At 38.0% G+C, this 24,291-nt stretch overlaps 1 protein-coding gene across 2 annotated transcripts in view; it reads right to left on the bottom strand.

Moving 5' to 3' along the window:
- Positions 1 to 24,291, bottom strand: part of PLXDC2 (plexin domain containing 2) — a 413,522-nt gene that overhangs the window by 89,324 nt on the left and 299,907 nt on the right. For both annotated transcript variants that reach the window (XM_070432569.1, XM_070432560.1), the window contains 3 exons: positions 16,172 to 16,271; positions 1,655 to 1,750; positions 1,353 to 1,434 (listed from right to left, as the gene is read on the bottom strand). In XM_070432569.1, the coding sequence (XP_070288670.1) occupies positions 1,353 to 1,434; positions 1,655 to 1,750; positions 16,172 to 16,271 (278 nt within the window). The remainder of the gene's footprint in view (positions 1 to 1,352; positions 1,435 to 1,654; positions 1,751 to 16,171; positions 16,272 to 24,291) is intronic.

Below are 24,291 nucleotides of genomic sequence, written 5' to 3'. Positions count from 1 at the left end.
TAGATTCACTTTGGTCATGATCTAAACATATTTCGAATAATTTCTAACATGCATATAATTTTTGTGAAATGTTATCAAAATAGGAATATAAATAGCCACACACCCTTGATTTTATAGCAGTTCTTCACACTCTGGAGATGCAGCTAGTTAAAATCTACTCTTAAGGACGCTAATTGCCTGCTTGCTTTTTCATTATTTGAAATCCATTGCCCAAAGGAAATTATTGGAACAACATGTTAAATTGAAAACAAAACATAAATTATAATAAATAATATGGTTCTATCCAGAATAATGTCGTGGTTGCCCCAAAGTTAGCAAGTTAAACATGTTTCCTAAAGCTTGTTATCAAGGAACTGGCATTCTACTCTTTATACTCCGATAACTTTTAAAATATTCCTGAACATGCCTCTATCATTACAGCAAATGCTGCAGCAAGATGACAAGACAGAGACAGCTTACAGCAGAACACTCTGAGGCCACAGGCACTGACTAACAGCTTGAGGATTCGGTTCTCCACCTGGAGGGAGAAGCAGATTTAACACAGACTCTGAAGGTGAGAGGGGGACTTACTCTCACACAGACTAGACCTTACGCTCCGTGGGGGGCAAGGGACCACGTCTATGTTATTCACTGATGCTTTCCCAGTGCTGGGGACAAAATTCATGCACAAATGGTTGAGTAAATACCAAAACAGGTGTAAAGGTCTTCACTCTGTATTTCTAACAAATGATCATTCAGAATCTTCTAAGCTCTAAGGACTGAGAAATCCTCTTTACCATGCATGACAATCATAACCCTCTTTGACAAGTGAGGCAGCTTAAGTTTCAAAGTCAATCAGTTACAGCACAGACCAAAGCCGCCCATTCTATTGGGAAGGCCAGTTGGTGTCACTCTCTTCCTCACCCTCAGACTACATGTCTCATCCTGGCTAGTAACCTTTGAGATATTTACAGTATTTTCCAAAAAATATTCATGTGCTTGAGAATAAATTCTCCTTGTCATAGTAAAGATATCTAATACCATGCCTTCTGTAGAAAATGGACCAAAAGCATCCATTTAAAGACTTTTCAATTGCAACCATCACCTATCTTCAGCCCCATAGAGATTACAAATTTATGTCAGATAACAACCTTATTGACATGATGATTCTTGATAATTTTGAGCAACCAGGTAAAGGAAAAAACAAAAATTTCCATGTGTAAGCATTTTTTAATGCTTTTTGGTCATGGCATTTTTAAAATATACACACACACTTGATAATCAACACACCTGGCACATTTAAAATTTAATGAAAGAGCAGAAGCAGCAAGTCTTTTTAAAATTCAAAATTTTTTGGTATTCTTCTTGTTTACCTTTGAAGTTTACTACACCAACTGCAGTTGAAGCCAATCTGGGAGGATACACAGGGGCCACAACCATTGAACTGGAGGCACGCTAGGAAACAGGAGAGAATGCAGTCATCCAGGCTAGTTGGGAGGATGGAGAAGTCAACAACAATGACGGCTCAGTCAAAGTAAAAACAAACCACCCATCCTGCATTCATGCAAGATGCCTGTCCATGCCAAAGCACCATGTTATTATTATTGGCGAACAGACCAGATCGTCAAACTTGCAAATCATTTTCCCACCTAGGTGTGTTCAGATGTCAACTTACTAGGTAATGGGGTCATCTCCACAGCTGAAATGTTGGTAATTTTTGACATTTGTAACTCCACTCGGTGGTATTCATAAATTGTTCTTCTTCGAACATCTATAAAAACAAAAATGGGGGAGATCAACTTTCCACATTTCTTTACCTGTAAAACAAGTGTTTTAATAGTGAATGTAGAATTATACACTTTTACCTGGTGCAGTTTTAAAAATAAAGATTTAAAATAGCAACCCCTCTGAAGAGATTGATTATTAAAAAACAAAACAAACAAAAAAACCCTAAAAAATATGTCCCCATGTATTCAGAAGTCTTTTTATCAGTAAAGTTAAAAATGATGATTAGGGTCTCAGATATCTCATGTTGATAGCTGGGTTCCAACTCGTTGTCACCCAGAGCTTACCTAAGACAATTTCTTGATAGATTTATTTATTTTGAAATATTTTAACATATGCAGTCAAGGAGGTAAGAAAACAGACACCATTTGACTGAAACTAATGCTAAAGTAAGTCCTTTAGGAATAGATAGAACTTAAAATTTTTTTCACACCCTAAATGAAGTTGTTTTTTGCCAAAATAAGAGTCTTTAGTGCTTTAAGGATTTAGAATAAATTCCTTTAATGAAAGGAAAAATTGAACTTAAATCATTATAAAATCAGTATTGCTCTTTATTAAATATACAGTATCACATCTAAGGAAGGTTAATTATTAATACTTATATTGCATGCAGGAAATTTATAATATTGATCAGCATATCCAGAAGTGTCCCTGAGGAGATTTGACAAGAACTTTAATAATTAAAAATCAGATAAATATAAGCAAACATATTTTATAAAACAATAAAACTGTTTATAAAATATATTTAAAATACATTTTTAATAGAAGAGCTGAGCCTTATACTGGTAAGCCTGCCCGAGTCAGGTAAATTTCAACAGAAAAGTAATGTCATCAGCATTTTATTTAGCTTTTGATATACTTGTAATGACTGAAATGCATTTCCTGAATGCTGTCTTATCTGTCAGGGATTATTTGGGATGATTTAAGTTATTTTTTTAAGTATCACAATATCCAATCTTGGGGAAGTAATATGTCATAGTGGTTAATAGCACATGAGACTGTTAAACAGTGTGTTCACTTCCATCTCTGTGTTTCTACTTGGTATCTGTGTGATGTTGGGATCCTTTGTGAGCCTCTTTGTGCCTCAGTTTCTCCATCTATAAAATAGCAATAATAGTACCTACATTATTGAGTCGCTTTGAGAATTAAAATGAGATAATAAATGAAAAAACTTAAAACAATCCCTCTCATGCCCTAGCCAGTTTGGCTCAGTGAATAGAGTGTCCGCCTGTGGACTGAAGGGTCCCAGGTTCGATTCCCATCAAGGGCATGTACCTCGGTTGCAGGCTAGATCTCCAAGCAACTAATTAGTACGTCTCTCTCACATGGATGTTACTCTCCCTCTGTCTCTTCCCCTCCCTTCCACTCTCTCTAAAAATCAATGGGAAAATATCCTTGCGCGAGGATTAACACATACACAAACAAACAAAACAATCCCTTTCACATGGAAAGTGCTCTACAGTGTCCGATATAATTTTTGTCCGTCTTCAGTATGGCAACCTGCATTGGTTACACGCTGCATATAATGGTCTAAATTCTGTAGCTGTAACCTCACTGAAACCACACTAAGGCCTTGAAATCAGGCTTCTAAGAATTGTCTGCCCTCTTACCTTAGAGAGTGTTCAATTTTGATTAAAGTCAACAGACCCAACAATGGTCTCCTTTAGGACGTAACGCAGAAATAGTGTGGTGACTCAGGAGAGCCAGCTGGCTTTTAGTGAGAGTGTTTAGGAAATGTGGATGCATACACATCCAGGAGGGAAGTCAAACATCTACTTACACCCTTCAGGTATCTGTACTTCTCTCCACTCATATCCTTCCACCCATTTCTGGTTATTCACCATGAAATTCTGTTCCAGAAGAGGAAGGGGGTGGGTGTGGCCCCCAAATGAACTCTTTTGGGGCTAGGAGTGATTCTAGAGCCACTCACTGAATATATCTTCAGGTTTATCAGATTGGAAAACACTTTTTAGAACCCTAATCCAATTAATTTCTTTTTGGTGTAAATAAAAGATGCATATATACTTTTCAAAGTGTAAAATATATTGAACATTAGAGAAAATGCTGACTTCATGGTATTTAGTAAGGTTTCAAGGCGCATGAGTCATGTTTTTTTTCTTTTTTACTTTTTTAAAAAAAATTCTTACCCAAGGATATTTTTCCACTGATTTTTATTTTATTTTTATAAAATATATTTATTTATTGATTTCAGAGAGGAAGGAAGAGGGAGAGAGAGATAGAAACATTGATGATGAGAGAGAACCATCGATCAGCTGCCTCCTGCACACTCCCCACCAGGGATCAAGCCCGCAACCCAGGCATGTGCCCTTGGCCGGAATCAAACCCAGGACCCTTCAGTCCACAGGCCGATGCTCTATCCACTGAGCCAAACCGGCCAGAGTTCCATTGATTTTTAGAGAGAATGGAAGAGAGAGGGAAAGAGAGAGAAATACCGATGTGAGAGAAACACTTCAATTGGTTGCCTCCTGCATGCACCCTGACGAGGGCCCAGGCCAGGGAGGAGCCTGAAACTGAGATATGTGCCCTTGACCAGAATCCAACCAAGGACCCTTCAGTCCACAGGCCGACACTATATCCACTGAGCCAAACCGGGTAGGGCTTGCTTTTTTTTTTTTTTTTTACTTTTAAGGCATATAAAACATTACTCAGCTTCTGCCTTTGTCTAAAGAGGATGTTTTCCTATATACTGCTTTGCCCTGTATTGTGCTAAACAATTTACTCCTCAGAAATAAATAAATGACATAGCTTTGCCACTGGGATGGAGGTTTTGAGTCTTCATACTAAAGTTTGCACAGTATCTGCCATATTAGTAGATGTTTAAAATACTAGTTGTCTTTTCATTTCATATTATACTTTGAAGAGCTCAAACAACTAACATAATGACTGGGAAGCCTCAGGGAGTTAATTATTGATCATGCATATGGGTGAAGGGAAAGAGTTCTATCGCCTGCTCAGACACCTCCAACTATGGGGAGGAGATTAACTTACCAAAACCAAAATTGAGAATAACTTATATTTGATGACCTGCCAATTAATGACAGCTTCCAAATGGTCATTTCTGTTGCATTTCAGAGATACCACTGTCAAGGACAAGTAATTAGGAATCTATTTACTCGTAGCTCCTGCCAATGCTAGGAGCTTTCATTTGATTCCAGGAATGTATTTAGCCCATGTGTCTTGTTTAGAAAGTCAGACAAAATAATGTTGTACCAAACATTCAGTCACAGCTTCTACTCTTTCGTACAACTTTACAAAATCAAGATCCACTGTAATGTCCATTAGGAGCTTTTAAAGTTGAAAAAAGAAAATAGATCTCAGAGCAGACTAACAGAATAAAGTTCAAGTTCAGCAATAAAAATCTTCAGGGGATATGATTCAGGGTGTAACTGCTGAACGACATTTTTAGAAATTCTGAGCAATATCTGCGGGAGAAACACTGATCATATGGAAACATCAGGAATCCTTTCCAATCAATAGTCACTTTAGCCAAAATAAACACGTTTAATGAGTACACTGTGGCATGGTTAGCTATGATCAGTTTACTAACTTGCCTTGAAAGCTAACATTCACATAGAAAATGTATGAGTTATTTCCAAAACTGGCTGATTCTTATATTTATATAAATATTATAATACTTTGCATTATCATGTAAATTATTTGCTAACATTTCCTTGTTTACGTGTTGCCAATGCTTAATGACTGGCCCAAATGATTATTTCTTATTTTCCATTCTAGTTCCAATTGAGTCTTCCACACAATATAATTTACTGAACACTTTAATGTAAATAGCATACATCCCACAATTACAATTTCATCCCCAGCATAAAGTCTCAGCGGGGAAAAAACCCAACACAGACTCTTGAGAAAAGAAGTTCACTGCTGCAGCAATTATAAGCTTTCCACATAAAAATGCAGTGCATTAACAAAATTAGCTAGTTGTGGGTGTTAAATAAAGCACCTACAAATAGAAGATGCTTTTGCCCCAAACTTTTAAAAAATATTTCCTCTATAGTTCTAATTCTATCAGATAGCCGTATAATGCAGCATCGGATAAGGCAACATAAAATTTAGGTGACTATGAAGTGCTCATCTCAACCTCTCAGATGGCCCTCTCATCATTTCCCCCCTGCTTGCAGAGTTTCAGGGCACTGCTAAAACCTAATGGCCAGATTTCATTAGTTACTTGAGCATGCGTACAAAAAATCAGAAACTTTAAAAACAATCCTCGCTTTTGTTCTCCTTCCACATGTATTTACTAATGGCTTAAACAAGATGCATTTCTTGAACTCCTTCAGAAATCACTTTGCCCAAGTGTCAGGAAAGTAAGCGGTCCATGTGTTGTCACAGTGGGTCGGTGGACTGTGGGCTGCAGGCCTGCCTGGCGTCATGGCTCCCATTGGCTCAGGGGCTCTTGCTCTGAACATGGAGCTTCCACCAGGGGGACACATCCCTCTGCTCTGAGACATGGGGAGACTGTGTAATGCACATTTGCAATGTTATTAACTTTTTTTTTTCTAAGAGAAACAAAAATTGAGACTTTATTAAATAAAATTGGGTGAAACACAGTACAATTTATTTTAAAATCAAGGTTTTGAAAACCTTTTAGTGTTAAATCACTCAGAAGTTTGGCACTTAGATAAGAAAATAACCCTATATTTTTAAGAAACTTAATTTCCTATAGCACAATAAAATTGGAAAAATAAGCATGTGGACATGTTTATAAATGTAGGCAGCCATATTAGTTAAAAATAGAAATATCCTGTGTTGTAGGGAAGTTTAAGTTAAAATAGAAATAATCATGTAATAGGGAAAAAGTAAGAAATAAATTTGAAGGCATATAAAAAGGGAAAAGTGGAAAATCTCCAAGGTCATAATTTAAAACAAAAATGGCAAATAACAACTTGAGAGAAAAATTCAGCTTAAATTATTTTTGAGAATTGTCTTGACTACTTTCCTATGCCTTCCATAGGCTACCACAAAGTATAGTTTGGCAAAGTTGAGCTCAGTTCTTCTGAAAGAGTTTTTATTGGGCTATATAAAATACTATGAAAGAAAATATTTTTCAGATTTTTTCAAGATTATTTATTTCTTCCATAGTTTGGCAACTTCTTAAAAATGTTATTAATTGCTAAGTAATTACAATGCATGTGTTCTACCACCAAATCAAAACTACAAATTATTTTCTATGGAGAAAATCTGTTATAATATAATGCTTATATTTAAAGTGGTATTATTTAATCACTAGAGGCCCGATGCATGAAATTCGTGCAAGGGGCTCGACCCTTGCAGCCCCGGCTGGTCCTCCAGCCCCGGCCAGCCCTCGCAGCCCCAGCTTCGTTCTGCTGTTCAGTCTAATTAGCATATTAGCTCTTTACTATATAGGATATTTAAATTCAAAGGCCTTTTAAAAGGCAAAGATGTTAAATATGTTTATGTAAATATTATACTTGAAATTGAATATTTTATGTGTCTATGATTTATTGATACCCTGTCCAATAAAACTACTAGTTACATGTATCTCTTTAAATTAATTAAACCCAATTAAATATTTAATTCCCCTGTCTCACTGGCCACATTTCAAGAACACAGTAGCTACAAAGTGAGACCACACTGGACAGTTCAGATTTAGATGATTTCATCAGTACAGAAATTTCTAATGAACAAAGTACTAGTCTGTGCTATTATTATTACTGTTGTTATTATTTTAATTTTAATTTTTGATCATTAAAGCTTAAGACATTTTTCATGGTAAAAAGCAAATCTATGTTTTTGTTTGTTGAGTTTTTTTTTCCAGTCTGTAAATGTAATCTTGGTCAAGTTCTTTGGAAAACTGCTGCCTGGTTTGTAACCTTATATAGTGTCCATATATGGCAAACTACGTATATATATTATTATTCAAAGAGTCCACTGCACCTCTAAATGTTCAAAAATATGTATTTGCTTTCCAAATTAGTTGTCAGTTTCATTTTTAAAAATGCCAATGTTCTTATTGAGCTGTGAATAATAATAATAACCAACAAACAGAGGCACATTGTAGCCTGAACACAGTCAAACATTTAAGAATAGCTGATGCTGATGAGAAAGGTATTGATGTTTAAGAAAGAGCCAGATAACATACTGCTGGTGAGAAGAATCAAGCGGAGTAGTATAAGGGATTCAGAAATGGTATAACTTGTAGTAGAACCATTTCAAATTAGGTCAGTTGCTTTCCAGGTTGGTTCCTAGTATAAGAATTGGGCATGTGCTAAAGTAACTTTCACACTAGTAAAATGATATAGCCTTTGTGTATGTATACTACATCTTCCTTATCCAGTCCTCTATCGTAGGGCACTTTGGCTGTTTCCAACTCTTGGCCACGATGGAGTACTACACGGCCATAACAAAGGATGAAAGAGTGTCATTTATAACAACATGGATGGACCTTGAGAACATTATGCGAAGTGAAATAAGTCAAACAGAGAAAGCTAAGAACTATATAACTTAACTCATATGTGGAATATAAAACTGAAACTTATGTACACAAGCAGCAGTGTTGGTGGTTGCCAGAGGCAGGGGGTGAGGGAAGAAAGGGTTCCTAATATGAGGTGACAGGAGAAGATTTGACTTTGGGTGGTGGGCACATGGTCCTATATACAGATTTTGTAAATTAGTAATCCACACATGGAACCTATATGTTCATGTAGACTAATGTCACCCCAATAAATTTAAAATAATGAAAAAAAATAGATGATATAGCCTTAGGTTTCCAAGTAAAAGAACTGTAAAGGTGCAAGTGGATTTTCTTGCTGAAAATGTTATGCTCATTTAACTCAGAGGGTGGAGAAAAGGTGAGGCCTGATGGAGAAGGTCAGCTCCTGAGAGATTAAGATCGAAATTCAAAACGTTACATCGGAGGAGAGAGAAACAAACAAGTATGAATAGTACTAGCGAGAATTGTGTATTTATCCAAGACCTCTGCACACTGTGTAAAAGGATCTGAGAGGACATAAGCCAAGGCTGAGAAAGAATTACTTAATGGAGCTGTTTAACAAAAATGATGGAAAGTACACACGGCCTCTGAAAATATGCCAATGTCAAAACTTTCCGGTAATCAAAAGAATATTAGAGAAACAATGAGATATCATGTTCTGCTTAACAAATTTGAAAAGTTTAAAATTTATAATCGCATCTGATAGCATTTGAGGAAATGGGCTATAGTATAATGCTGGTCAGGGAGTAAATTAATACAGCCTTTATAGAAAGCAATGTGGCAGAGTACATAAAAAGCCATTGGCATTCAATGGCTTTATACTCTTCTTTAAATTAAATTTGTTGCAGTGACATTGGTTAATAAGATCATATAAGCTTCAAGTGTACATTTTTATGATACAGAATCTGCATATTGATTGCACTGCATGCCCACCACCCAAAGTCAAATCATCTACTGTCACCATATATTATGCCCTCTCAGCCCCCCATCATCCCCCACCTTTCTGGTAACCACCACTTTGTTGTCTATGTCCATGAGTTTCAGTTTTATATCCTACATATAAGTGAAATCATATGGTTCTCAGCTTTTTCTGACTTATTTCACTTAGCATAATATTCTCAAGATCCACCCAAGTTTTCACAAATGGCAGTATTTAGTATTTTCTTATGGCCGAGTAGTACTCCATTGTGTATATGTATCACATCTTCTTTATCCAGTCCTCTATCACAGGACACTTTGGTTGTTTCCATGTCTTGGCCACTGTGAATAATGCTGAATTGAACATAGGGGTGCATATGTCTTTGTGAGTATATATTTTTTGGTATTTTGAGTAGATACCCAGAGGAGAGATTGCTGGGTCATATGGTAACTCTATTTTTAATTTTTTGAGGAACCACCATACTGTTTTCTATAGTGGCTGTACCAGTCTACATTCCCACCAATTTATTGTTTCAGGTCTTATATTTAGGTTTTTGATACATTTTGAATTAAGGACAAAATGTAATCTAGTTTCATTCTCTTGCATGTGGCTTTCCAATGATCTCAGTACAATTTATTGAAAAGGCTTTCTTTTCTCCATTGTGTGTTTTTGACTCCTTTGTTGAAAATTATTTGCCCATATACACGTGGTTTTATTTTTGTGCTCTCAATTCTTTCCATTGATTTGTGTGTCTGTTTTTCTGCCAAAGCCATGCTATTTTTCTGTTTTGTTTTGTTTGTTTTTAATATGTATTTTTATTGATTTCATAGAGGAAGGAAGAGAGAGAGAGAGCTAGAGAATCAATGAGAGAGAATCATTGATCAGGTACCTCCAGCACACCCCACACTGGGGACTGAGCCTGCAACCAGGGCATGTGCCCTGTCCAGGAATCGAACCATGACCTACTGGTTCATAGGTCAACGTTCAACCACTGAGCCCCGCCAGCCTGATCACCCCCAACTGCTCCTCGTGCCAGTGTGCTCACCCCCAACTGCCTCCCCTGTGAGCCTTCTCACCCCCAACTGCCCCCCCCTGCTACCCTGCTCACCTCCACCTTCCCTCCCTACTGGCCTATTCACCTCCAACTGTCCCCCTGCTGGCCTGCTGACTCCAAACTGCCCCCCCACTGTCCTGATCACCTCCAACTAACCCCCACTGATGGCCTGCTTGCCCCCAACGGGCCCCCCTGCTGTTCTGCTTCCCCCAACAGCCCCGCCCCCCACCAGCCTGATCACCCACAAATGCTCTCCCCTTTTGGCCTCTAACTACCTCTACCTCAGCCCCGCCACCATGGCTTTGTCCAGAAGAATGTCCGGAAGGTCTCTTGGAAGTTCTCCTAGTCTAATTAGCATATTACCCTTTTCTTAGTATAGAGACCTGGTGTATGGGTGGGGGGTTGGCTAGTTTGCTCTGAAGGGTGTCCTGGATCAGGGTGGGGGTTCCCTTAGGGCATGGGGCAGCCTGGGTGAGGAGCCTGTGGTGGTTTTCAGGCCAGCCACACCCCCATGGGATGAGGGTCGCCTCTGGGGGTGTGTGGCCAGCCTGGGTGAGGGGCTGAGGGCTGTTTTCAAGCTGGTCATATCCCATTCAGGGTGGGGGTCCCTGCTGGAGTGCCTGGCCAGCCTGGGTGAGGAGCTGATGGCTGTTTGCAGGCTAGCCATGGCCCCTGGAGACTCAAGCTCCCAGCACCTTTTTTTTTTCTCCCAACTCTTTCTTGAGCAGAGGGAAGCAGGTATCTGGGATTTATTTATCTTCTATAATTGAAACTTTGTAGCCATGAGCAGAGGCAAGAGCTAGGAAGCGCAGGTGGGAAGCTTGGCTTCCTCCATCGCCGGGGGCAACCCAAGCCTCCTGCTTGCTCCAGTTCCTTGGCAGCCACCATCTTGGTTGGGTTAATTTGCGTACTCACTCCTGGTTGGCTGGTGGGCATGACTTGTCGGTGTGGCAGAGTGACACCAATTTGCATGTTTCTCTTTTATTAGTGTAGATTAACACAAAAAGCAACCTACATGGCAAGCCAGTGTTGAGACAGGTCACATAAATTATGAAACAAAGGAATTTGTTGCAGCTATTAATGACCACATTTTAGACAGGAACTTGGCAATGTATAAATAAAATAATGTGTTGTATAAATTATGGGAAACATAGGTGTTTATAGCATAATGCTAATTTAATTAGTGTATGTGTGTGTGTGTGTGTGTGTTTGTATACTGTAAACAAAATATTAGGTGCAGATACATTGAAACATTGTTATCTTTTTGCAGTAATAGATTTATAAGCAATTTAAATTTTCTTCTTTGCATTTTCTGTTACTTTACAAATTCCTCTGAATTAATGTGCACTATGCTTAAAATCATAAATATATTTTTATACTCATAGTTTTGTAATAAGTTACCAAAGTCATTGCATGCAGACCTGTTTTTCATCCCTGTACCTGTGGAGAATGAATCCACTGATCTTTGTGGTTCTTTCTGTCTCTAAATTTCTATAAAATAGTTTATGTAAATCAAAAGGTAATGCAGAGATGGGTACACACAGACAACAAGAAAACAAATAAAAGAGGTTAAAATCAGAAATAATGAGCTTCATTGAGAGGAAGTCAAGGAGTTTTTTAGTGGAAATCCCCTGTGGACCCACTCAAGGAGTCCCTGGCCTAGGTGTGGTCATCTTAGCATCACTGTCTTTTTAACTTAATAATTTAGATGATGATGGATAGGTATTAGTACAAATATGTATACTGCTTACATTGTGCCAGGTACTGCATGATATAGACACATTTCATTTTGTATTAAAAGAAATTATAGAAATTAAATAAAATGCCTAAGGTCTCATGACCAGTAATCACACTTACAATGTTCCTTATGCTTTCTGGACTTTTAATTAAATTTTATTTTTTAAAATATAAGGGTTAATTTCACCATCCACTTTTTTCATTTTTTTGAAGGAGCCAAGGAATTTCCCTTGTAACCTCAGAACTCCTTACTCATTTACTAACAATGCCTGAATCCCTTTGATATTTTAAACTATCAGACCACCTGACCTTCTTGGAAAGATAAAGGCTACCTTAATTAATTATACTTGGAAGTTACATTAAAATCATTTACCATTAGGAAGCTTTTAAAAATGGAAAAACACCTTTTTGTTGTTGATGATGTTATGAGGAAGGGGTGGGGGGAATCTTTATAATGAATAAATTAAGCTTACCTTATAGATTTTTGAATGCTTTACCAAACATTCACCAAATCTAATTAAAAAGATATAGCAACTATGGTCCCTCTGGGAAAATTGTTCTCAAAATTGTAACTCATATTCCCATGTTGCCATGGCTAGATTAAGCCAAGGATCTAGATTCTATATCCTATGTAACCAAAGTGAGTAAAAGAACAGAAAATTGATCTTATGAGAACCAAGTCTTACGTAATGGACCATGAAATGCAGAAGAAATGAAACCGCCTATTACTGAGGATAATGATCAGTTTTTCCCTAAATTCACTCAGGAGAAGAAAAGAGGTAACAGAGATGGATATTTTAAATTCCCTATGAGGAAAACTCTTAATAACTAGGCTGTTAAATAAGGGGACATAATTTTGAAATTGACTTAAATATTTATCTAAATTCTGATTGCACAAATAAGTGACAAACAGATCTCTAGGAATCATCTTATTTTCTCAGGAAAAATAATACCTGCATAACTTGTATTACGCTAATCTTGGGTTAGCCTAATCTCTGCTGTAAATAAGTACACTATGTTGTTTTTTTTAAGCTGAGACTACAATGCAATCATATCTCTCTCCTTATACAGAAGTTCATGTAACAGACACTGTTACACTTTATCAATGTGGGAACAGATTTCAGAGGAGATTTAACAGTTTTATATTCCCGAAAAGATTTTAAAGTAGGACACATTTATTCCAGTATGTTTGCTGAAATATGGTCCCATCTAAAGGCAGGTATAAGTGGATTAGAAACTCGGAACTTTCATCCCTTTTTTGGCTAATTTTCTCAGTGAAGTCAACAAAAATGTGAATGTTGCTCTAGCATCAGCTTGCCTGAGGGAAGCTTTTCTTTGAAAGCAAAGCTTGAGTAATTTTTTTAGATGAATGCAGAGTCCCAAACTTGAGACATAATATGCTCTAAAAATTCATGAGTTTTGCTAATTTGTTCAATAAAATTTATATTTGGGAAGAATATTTTTATCCCAAAAAACATAATAATTAACATATTATATTATAACTAGAGGCCCAGTGCACAAAATTTGTGCACTGGAGGGGGGTTTTCCCTCAGCACAACCTGTACTCTCTCCAATCTGGGACCCCTTGGGAGATGTCTGACTGCCAGTTTAGGCCCAATCCCACAGAGATCGGGCCTAAACTGGCAGTCGGACATCCCTCTCACAATCCAGGACTGCTGGCTCCCAACCACTTGCCAGCCTGCCTGCCTGATTGCCCCTAACCACTCCCCTGCCAGCCCAATCACTCCTAACTGCTCCCCTGTTGGCCCAATTGCCCCCAACTGCCCTCCCCTGCAGGCCTGGTCGCCCCAAACTGCCCTCCTCTGCAGGCCTGGTCCCTCCACAACTGCCCTCCCTTGCAGGCCTGGTTGCCCCCAACTGCCCTCCTCTGCTGGCCTGATTACCCACAACTGCCCTCCCCTGATGGCTATCTTGTGACCACATGGGGGTTGCCATCTTGTGCGAGGATGTGACAGTCAATTTGCATATTACCTCTTTATTATATAGGACAAGGTATGCAAATTTGCATTTGGGGACAAATTAATCATTTATTTAAGTACAATTTTATCATGTCTAGGTTCTCACACAAACTTGAGTACTACATTATTAAAATTGTAAGATATTCCTTTTTCACTTTGAAGGGTATTTTTCTCTACACTATATCAGAACATGTGTGATCTAAGATGGCTTCTAAAGAAGCTTCAAATAAAATTCTTTCTGGGGTGAAAAGAAACCACAAATAAACTAAAACTAGTGTTTCCTTTTACTCGTGCAATAATTGACTGGAGTCATGCTTTATTTAACCCTTCTGAAAGAAAGAATGAGAGAACAATCCTCCTCCAACAGGAGTCAGGTTGGCGTTCCCGGACTCAGCTTCTGACTTAAGAGTTCAGTCAGAAGGTCTCCCTGTTGCCTACATGTGCTAATACATCCTTGCTTTGTTCACAGTACAGTTTTGTTTCTGGAAAATATGCCTTGATTTGACAGTTTCCTTGAATACCACCTCCCACAAGTTCTGAGCTAACATGGAGAAACTGCCACAATTCATGCTCTTTCCCACGAAGAACTGCCATATATGAATGTCATTCTAAACTCTATTTGTAAAATAAACCCTATGATGTTTTTAGCTAACCCACTGCTCTGAAAAATCTAATTTCCACTCCATTTACTTTATATTAGTGAGAGATAGCATAATTAAAGAGAATCAGCTCACGTTAAGACCAAACAGCATAGATGCATGTGATAATTTAAGTCTACCACACTCTATAATAATAAAAGCATAATATGCTAATTAGACCAGACATCATTCTGGACATCCCTCTGGACAGCCTCTGGATGAAGCTGGGCCTTCGAGGGAAGCCTGGGTCCTGGGTGCCTGCTGGTGGCCAGAGGGAAGCTGGTGCCAGCAACTGGGGAGAGGAAGGCCTACTCTTGCACAAATTTGTGCATTGGGCCTCTTGTCCTATATAATGAAAGGATAATATGCAAATTGACTCTAACAGTGGAATGACTAGGACGATCACACGGCCAGTCACTATGAGGTGCACTGACCACCTCTCAGTCCCTTTCCCCGGCCGGCAGGCTCCCATCGCCTGATGGCAAATGGGGAACCAAGGGTAGTAGTGGGGGATGCACACAGTGCCAGGCCAAGGCCCCCGCCTTGCTGGTCACCCCACAAACAGAGGGTGACCTGTGGAGGGGGTGGGGCCGTCAAGTGGGCAGGAACAGCCAACCTCTCAGTCTGTCCCCCAGGCCAGCAGGCTCGTATCGCCCAATGGCGAATGGGGAACCGGGGTGGGCGGTGGCTGGGGACAGGGCTGACTGCAGGCAGCCGGGGAAGATGGCCCTGATTGCGCCAGGCCTAAGGACCATACCTGTACACGAATTTCATGTGCCAGGCCTCTAGTCATAAAATAAAAGAAAAAAAAGAACTTTAAATAAAAGGAAAAGAAATGACCTAATCTTGAGATGTATTTTATTATCATCTCTTGCTTTATATAAGTGCATCTAGGACACAAATGAACAAGCAGACACATTTAGTATGAACATACCCAAGCATTCCTGAGGACTGTTCTTAAAATAGAGGAGTTTTAAAAAACAGAAGTTTTCAGATGATGGCTAGTTACAGCATCAGACTACTACAAATAGCACTTATAGTTTGAACTTCTAATATGATGAATAGCTGCCCAAAATAGCACATATGTTTTTATTCTACAAAATGCAAAGTTGACTAGGTAGGCAAAACTAATTTAGAAGAGAAAATATGTATCTTCTCTAATAGATATAATTCCATCAAAATTTTTATTTACCTAAATTTATATTTATGTTAAACATAAAATGACACAGAGCTCCTCTTTTGCTGATAAATGTACACCTATCATACACCTTTTAGTCAAATAATGTCTTTCTTTAATGTTTTTCTTATTATTAATAAAAGAAATATATCTGCACAACCAAGCTAACCATCCCAAAGAATTCAAAATATGCAGGCTTGCCCTGACTATTTAATTTTACTTTACCTAAATTATTAGTGAGAGAGAGAGAGAGAGAACCTCAGTAAAAGTTATAAACCAAACAATATAATTAACAAGCAGCACTTATCTAAGTAATTCTATTGTTCAAAGAGTTAACATCTGCCCAAATCAATTTCTTTTACATTTACCCCCACAGCAGTTTCTGACTTTGCAATTACCCTTCTTCTACATACTGGGAATTTGTTGGATCCTGTGGACAACGACAAATGCATCAGACAGCCCCACTTTCACTGGGTGATTGGTTGAACTTATCTGCGTGACCAAAACAGGAATCTGAAAAAGCAAAAGCAGATTGCTATGTGTTAGAATTTAATTACATCTTGCTTAATAAATAAAATCAGGTGATGGAGATGAAGAACTAAAGAGAGAACAACTGGAACACAAATCTGAATATGACAAACATTCCTAATATTTACAGTTTAAAAAATAAAGACACATTGAGAATATACTAAATAAAATACAGCATTATAAATGAGACAGACTATTGAACTCTATTTTTTACTACACTTAGAGAAGAGTCTAGATAATAATGATTACTAACTTTATTATCATTTTTATAGGAATAAAAATGGGAATGAAACCATATTCAAGAAATAAAAGGACTAGAAACAAAAAGAGAAAAATAAATGCACCCCAAAAATCTTTTAGTAGAATAAATAGGTTGTGGGTCATCTGTAAATAATTCATTAAAGAAAATATTAGATCAGACATTGTTATATAAACCTTAACAAATGGTACAGCAATAAGAAGAGAAAAAATAAACTAAAGAGAAGATGGTATCATAAGAGCTGTCCTGCTCATTTTTGCCCCTGGAATCATAATATTTAAAAGGACTATTTAGTTAAAATTGACCAATTAAGAGAAAATTTTAATGTTTCTGAAATTATTTTCAAACATGTAAATGGAAGATGAGATTTTCCCTTTATCTACCAAATCAATCCTTTCTCAAACAATGGTATATTCCAATTTTATGTCAGTATGTCCAGCATTAAAAATTATTCTGATATTTGGACAACCACAATTTCTGTTTCTAAGAGTGCATTTACTAAATTAAACTTTGGTATACTTTATTTAGTTATTTACCAACCTATATTCAATATCAACATATGAATCCCTTTTCTTAATGGGCATTATACTCAGTTTACTCAGTTTTATACTCCATGTGGAGGAGTACTGCTATCAATGTAATTTACATTTAAGACAGATTACAGTTAAAGACGAAAAGACAAAAGGATGGATAAGCATAGAAAAAATACAAATTCAGGTTATACTTTGTACATCCTAATAGGACAAAGTCATAATTTTTAAGCAGCATTATTAACAGATGCCTGCCTAGGATAAGTATTCAAGCTTCGCTACTGGCGTTTGCCACTTGCCTTCATCCCGCAACATCTATGAGTGCAGCTTTCTTCTGCTAGGTGTGAAGTATTTTCCCAGATAATTCTGTGATAATTAGTGTACTTCATTCCTTCTTTTTTATTGCAAATCATTTTCTTTTTATTATTTAATTTGTATTGAATTTATTGGGGTGACATTGGTTAATAAAATTATATAGCTTCAGGTATACAATTCTATAATACATCATCTGTATATTGTATTATGGGTTCACCACCCCAAGTCAAGTCTTCCCCCCGACCCAAACTCAAAGCAGTCCTTGAGTTTTTATTGCTAGCAATTAAAAAATATTACTGATGTTATGAATATTATTTTTTCCCCAGAGTTTGTTTTCCAGCGCACATGGCTTGGTTGCTGCACACCTCCTAGTATAGTATCTCTTCCGCTTATGTTCAGATTTTCCATTCCACCTTTCCTATCACTTTTCCTTATCTTTTCTCTTTCCTACCATCCTTCATTTGATTTGTTTCTTCACCGATTTCCTTCCTTGCACTGCCTTCCTTTATACTTTGTCTTGAAGTCAAACTCGCTCCCCTGGTGCTTTTTATCTGTGGAGGATCAATTGCAGTCATGGCCTCCAATCAATGTCCTCCTGTATCCACACTTTTTACTTCTTCACTTGGCCATCCTATTCTACTTTAACTCGTGGCTCAGTAATATTGCAAAAGAAGATAACAACAAACATGAAGGAAAAAGGAGCCTCAAAAAGTGCTTGCACATTTCCACCTCCTTGCAGGGCCCCCTGCCCCTGCCATGAGAATGTACCCTGCTGGTCTGCTGCAGATATGAGAGATGTGGAGAGTTACTCTCCTTCCAACAGAGATCATCCTGGACCCGCTAGCCCTTACCCACCCCACCTGGCACATGAGTGAGCCCCATTCAGATCAGAAGAGTACCACCCAGATTAGTGGAACCACTGAGTTGATCCATAGGCATCTTGTGAGACATAAGAAAGGTAGTTGTTTTAAACCACTACATTTTGAGGTGATTTGTCATGCAGCCTTGACTGAATTGCCTTTTGTTGTTTTTCAGAATTAAAAGGCTGGAGCAGGAGTAAATAAAGGTGTCAGAGGAGATGGGAGTGGTGGCGGCAGGTCCCAGGGAGCACGCGTTCCCTGTTGCCTGAAAGCTATGGCGATGACTTTACATTTTATTCCACGTCATATGGGGAAGATTTGAGAGGGTTTTGAACAGAGGAAAGAAGTGCCCTCACATGTGAAAAAGACCCCACAGGCTGCTGTGTGATCGAGACTGCAGGGCCAAGAGGCAAGAGAAAGGAGTTAAGACAGCATCTCGTGTGTCCAGGTAAGAGACGGGTTGCTGGGACTACACTAGAGTGGCAAGTGTAGGAGGTGAAAATAGAACAGGAGGATACATTTTGGATGAACTATGAAGGAATTGCTATCAAGACATGCCACAGATTTAGTGAGGAGAGTGAGACAAAGAGTAAGGTCAACCATGCCACCAAGACTTTGGATCTAACTAGCAGGAAAAATGAAGTCATGCTTTTCACCAGGGCTGCCACGAGTGCACTGGGTTTATTCCCGCTGCAGGCCCTGAGTGGCGTGCCCTGGGTGTGCAGAGGAGGCCTGGGCAGCTCTGACGGGCACTGCCACGTTCTGAGATGGAGACTAGCAGAAGAAGGGTTGGAAAACGATGATCGCTTTATGGCAAGATCAATGGATTCAAATGCTTCTCTTTAAAATTTTATAGAGTTCATGAATAAGAGCCTAGCCTTTCTAAAACTGTGGTATTTTATCCTGATTAAATATTAAAATGAATAAGAAGCTTTTGATTCCCCACATCTTCCTAGAAGCTACCTAGATCTTTTACAAAATAATTACATATCAGGTTTTGCAAAAACCGCTTCCGTCAATTGAATTCAATGACTAATGTTGCAAAAGATTAATGAGGGAAAGATAAACAACTCCAGGCTTTCTCATAGATTTCTTTCAGAAACATGTCTGCCTGTCTCCACCTGATATTGTCATTATCGTTTCCACTCTGCCTTATTGGACTGTAATCTTTTTACTTCTAGATATCAAAGGCGTGGGGTTGTTCTGAGAAAGGATCACTCATTCACTCACTGCAGCCAACGAACTGAGCTGTGCCAGCACTTGGAGCCAGTCAGACCATTTGCAGGTTTCCACGTCAATGATTAGAGACCGTTCAGATGAACCAGGAGTACTGTGAAACTGCATTTAAAATGTGTTGCTTTTTTTATTAATATCAGCAAAGCAACTGCATGTATATGAGTGAATAAACGATCAGATATTGAACAAAATGAGCACTAGAACATGTTTGTCATATTGTCGCAATCATCTATTCTTTGGAGAACTCTGCATTTACAAGGATTTGAAGTCCACAGCCAGAGAAGCCATGGCCAAGGATGATGTCCAAGTTCAAAAATTCTAAAAACTTTGCTATGAGAAGCTATTTGTTATCCTTTCTGCAAATTCATATTAATCTGGAAAATGTCTCTTACGTTAGTTCATAGGGATGTTAGGAAACATGAAATTATATACTCTTAACTATGTCAGCTTTTTTTAAAAAAAGAAATATAGCTTCATTATTTTCATGTACCTATAATAGTTGCTTTTTATGATTAAAGCGAAACTCAATTTTTACTTGGCCTTTGTATGATTTGTACTGAATCATAAATTTCTGAGGCTGTTTTACAATTACATTCCTCCACAGGATAGAGATAGAAAAGAGCCATTAGTGCCAGTTAAAATATGGCTTCACTTTGGCTTATCCTACCACTTATACATTCTTTCTTAAGTCTTTTAATTTTTATCCCATTTAATAGGAGATAGATATGTTTATTATTTAAATAAGCACATTTCTCCCATAAATGACACAGTGAAGCACATTAAGCCAGATGCAGGAAAGAGCTGCAGTCACTAGACAACATTAAGGCAGGGAGGCTATTAGGAGTGAGCCAAGGCAGGGCACAGCCCATTGGCCTTGGGAGGCAAGTTCAAAGTCAGGAGCTGCTCCCTGTTCTGCACTGTGGCATCATTCACCGGGACACAAGGCCCAACACAAGACCTGAAATGTGAACTTTTACATCCGTCTCTAAACAGGGAGGCAACAGCATGCTGCTTGGATTAGAGGTAATGGGATTTTATTTTCCTGTCTGTTGTGTCCTGCAATCCTCGCCAAAACATTCATTTGTTTCCATTATGGACCCAGCTAGCTATCTGGTCAGCGGCTCAGCATCTCAGCAAGGGCTTGATTGTATAGCATGTGCGCCAAAGAATGAATCATATGCCTATCGGAACGTAACCAGAAAAGAATTACTCTAAGCTCATTTTTGTTCACTCTTTTTCTTCACTCGCTAATCAGCAATATGCTGTCTCTCTCTATATATATTGTATATGTGTTTTAAACCAAAGCTTACTATTTTGCCCATTCTCACCTGCATCCGACCCTTAACTTTCTACCTCATCTTCCTTAAATATCTGCTCTGGCTTCACCATTACTAAGTAGGGCATCCAATTTTACAAAGCCACACTCTCTTTTATTGTTATCAAAACAACACATCAAGTGCAGATTGTTAGTTCTTAGTTGTCTAAAAACTACATTTGACTAGAAAGGCTTTCAGTTAAATTTGACAATATACAAATCCGTTTGCTTTACTGTATGTCGCCAACATTTCACACAATTAATTGAATCCCCTTTTATTTTACAGTAACTGACCTCTCAGAGGCCAGGTATCGAATAATGCACTTGCTGGCAGGAAAGCAGAAGAGAGCCCCATGCTGAGGATACATTGTTAGCACCCCTCCTGCCCCATCCCCACAATCATGCCCTGCAGAACATCTGGAAGGAGAGAAATAACAGCATAAAGCCGGTAAGTAAGGACACTCCCTATATTCAGAGAGGCGTTTCAAACTGAATCTCTACAGAAACTCATGCTAGTCTGGAGTAAGAAGGAAGTTGGTGAGGGAGGAATTGGGAGCAACAAGTGATCAAGGCTTCTGATTTCTCAGGAGAAAATGCAAATCTATATTTTTATTTAAACTTTCAAATATTTAAATGTTGGCAACACATCCATTTTACACACACACACACACACACACACACACACTCACCAGTGTGACCTCTGATTTAAAGGTTGCCTACCATGGGACTGGCAAACTTGAGTTGGAGCTTCATACACAGATGACAATGAGGTAGGTGCCCGCGTCTTAGGAAGCCTGTGCAACTCGGCTCAAGAGAGTCAGAACTATGGTGTGAACTTTATCGGGAATGATCGCTAGAAAAGGGAGCTGGTCTAAACATGGCTGGGGAATAAAACACTAAGGGAAAAGGAAGGGGATTAGGAATCTCTGCACCCTGGGTTTGGGGAGATAGGAATGTCAAGGTCTGCACCTCAGCAAGGAAGCAGCTCTTTGGTCAGGAAACATCAGAACAGGAAGCTCGTGGCCTGATGTGAGTGAGAGCACCTCCTAAGGCAGACCTCTCAGTGACACCTCAGGGTAAAACAGTGAGGCTGGGAGGAGAAAGTGCACCCAGAAAGACCCAGTGCATTGCTCAAGGACAATATAACTGCTAGTGGCAGGGCCTGCATTACAACAAATATTCTATTTCTAGAATTATTTTTTCTAGGTTATTGATTCTTCTACCTAATTACTCTATTTATTTATTTTTACCCACGGGATTTGTCATTGAAAAGATAAAAAGGCTAAATTTGTCATTTTCTTACAAGATGGAAAGTAAAAAGAAATGAAAACATCTGGAACTTTATTAGTATGTATGAAATAACTAAAATAAAAAATATATCTGCATGAATTAGATCCTAAATAAAGCCAGGTAGATAACATTTTATACTTTATATTTAAAATACAGGGAAGTGTATCCTGTATTTAAAATACAGGATATTGTAAAATCATCTGTGTCTACATTTTCCTTAAAATTCCTTCTTGAGAGTTAATAATCAGCATTTTAGGCCATCTGGGTTTTTTTCAATCTGATATCATACATTCATTAAATAAATTTTAAAATAAATGTTATTTAAATAAAATATACATGTAAATATGAATATTTCTACTCACATAACTATAAAGTTTCTTGGATCCATATCTATTATATTACCACATGCAAACATTCTCAGACGTGCAGTAATAGATATAAACATTAAATTACTTATTATCTAATGGCAATTGTTTCACTGTTCAGATCTTTTGGCTTTCTCTTACTCTCTTGGATTACATCTCCCCATAAATTCTACAAGCTAGCAAGGGTTCATCTTTTAATACTTTCAGGATGTTTACCATGAGTGAAGGGTCATTACAGTTAAAAAAAAAAAGAAATAGTCCTAAAAAAACATTAGGGGTGCCATTTAAACCTACAACCTTTGGCACTGATCATTTATTAACTATGCATTCTTCCATAGAAGCAGTAACTGTTACACTAAGGAACATTAGGTTTAAATACTTAAATGGTAGAATGGATTAAAAAGTGATTTTACCTAATAAACAATAAAGTTCCACTAAACCAACCTCCTCTAAAATTTGTTGCTGGAGGAGACAAGAAGCTATTCAACCAAGAAAACGCATAGAATTAGGCCCTCAGTTGGGGACTGTATTGTCTGATTTCCCACTTCACCAGATAGAAAGATTACATAACATTTTTTTTTAATTGAATTGTCCAAAACTGATGACCACTATGAGGTGGTAAAAAAAAATTACCAAATTTGCAAAAGACACAAAAAGAATCACATCCTTCCCTAGTTTGTATCTAAAATAACAATGCATTCAAAATATAATAGGAGATGAAGCAACTCACAGAAAGTACAACTTCTAAAATATGATAGAATTCTAGGATAGATAGCATCAAGGACTGTAAAAAATCTGATTTCAAATCTCTAATGTTTTTGTAAACAATTTATGGATATGCAGTGTCCTTGTTAAATTATGAATGGATGAAAATTTTCAAGTCTACATTTGTTGTAATCAATCATCACTATTCAATGACAATTTAAAGTAACAGAAAGAATCTGGGTCCCAGAGACATAGAGTTATTAACAAAACAGGAAATGGGAATTCAGTTTTCCAAATTCCATTTATCTAAGAAAGAATGCATGTCTTTATTTTTTTAATCTATGTACAACTTCTTTTCCTTTATAAATTTGACAAAATAAGATAAATGCTGTGGAAGGCAAACCATTCTCACCCCTGTTCTCAGTAGCTGAGTTACAGTATTTTAATCACTAGCCAGGAAAGACTGTCAATGACATCAATGAAGCAGTCCAGTCATTTCTGTACAAGGAAGTTTGCAGGGAGGCAGTGTGTATGGTACAGTGGTTAGGCCTATAAGCTCTGGAGTCATACTCCCTCAAATAAATCTTTGTTTCATAATTTTGGGAAAGTTACTTAACCTCTCTGGGCATTTCAGGTTCCTGCTCTTTAAATTATAAAAGTAACTACCCTTGGTTTTTATGAGAATTCTATGAGAGAAATTTTAAGCATTAAATAACTGCCTGGTTTTTATGAAGAGCTCAATAAGTGCTAGATTTATCAAATTTGGATGTTGTTATTAAAGTGAACAGGACTTCTGGTTATGGCAGACAAACTTGTATAAGATGATTCCTATTATTGAGATCCAGCAGGAAAGATGAATACGACGTGGAAAGCATCTGTTGAAGGTATATCCGGTGGCTATCAGAGAGCTAGGACTTGAAAAGCCATGATTCCAGAGAAAGGAAATCACGAAGTAAACCCAACACCACCTTCCCAACAAGACATTTGGCAATTCCTAAGCCAGGTTCAAAGACGGAGAAGCTGACGGGGATTGTAGTCAGTCTCATGGAGTTGAAGAAAATACATGCGTTCAGGGCCACTAAGGCCAAAAGTCCATAGCAAGTACCCAGGCATTAAGTGGAAATTCCTGC

The sequence above is a fragment of the Myotis yumanensis genome, unplaced genomic scaffold, assembly GCF_028538775.1.
Source record: "Myotis yumanensis isolate MYYU_CA2020_CCGP unplaced genomic scaffold, mMyoYum1.0.hap1 SCAF_1, whole genome shotgun sequence".
In the NCBI taxonomy this organism is placed as follows: Eukaryota; Metazoa; Chordata; class Mammalia; order Chiroptera; family Vespertilionidae; genus Myotis; species Myotis yumanensis.
This window is presented reverse-complemented; position numbering and strand designations above follow the sequence as displayed.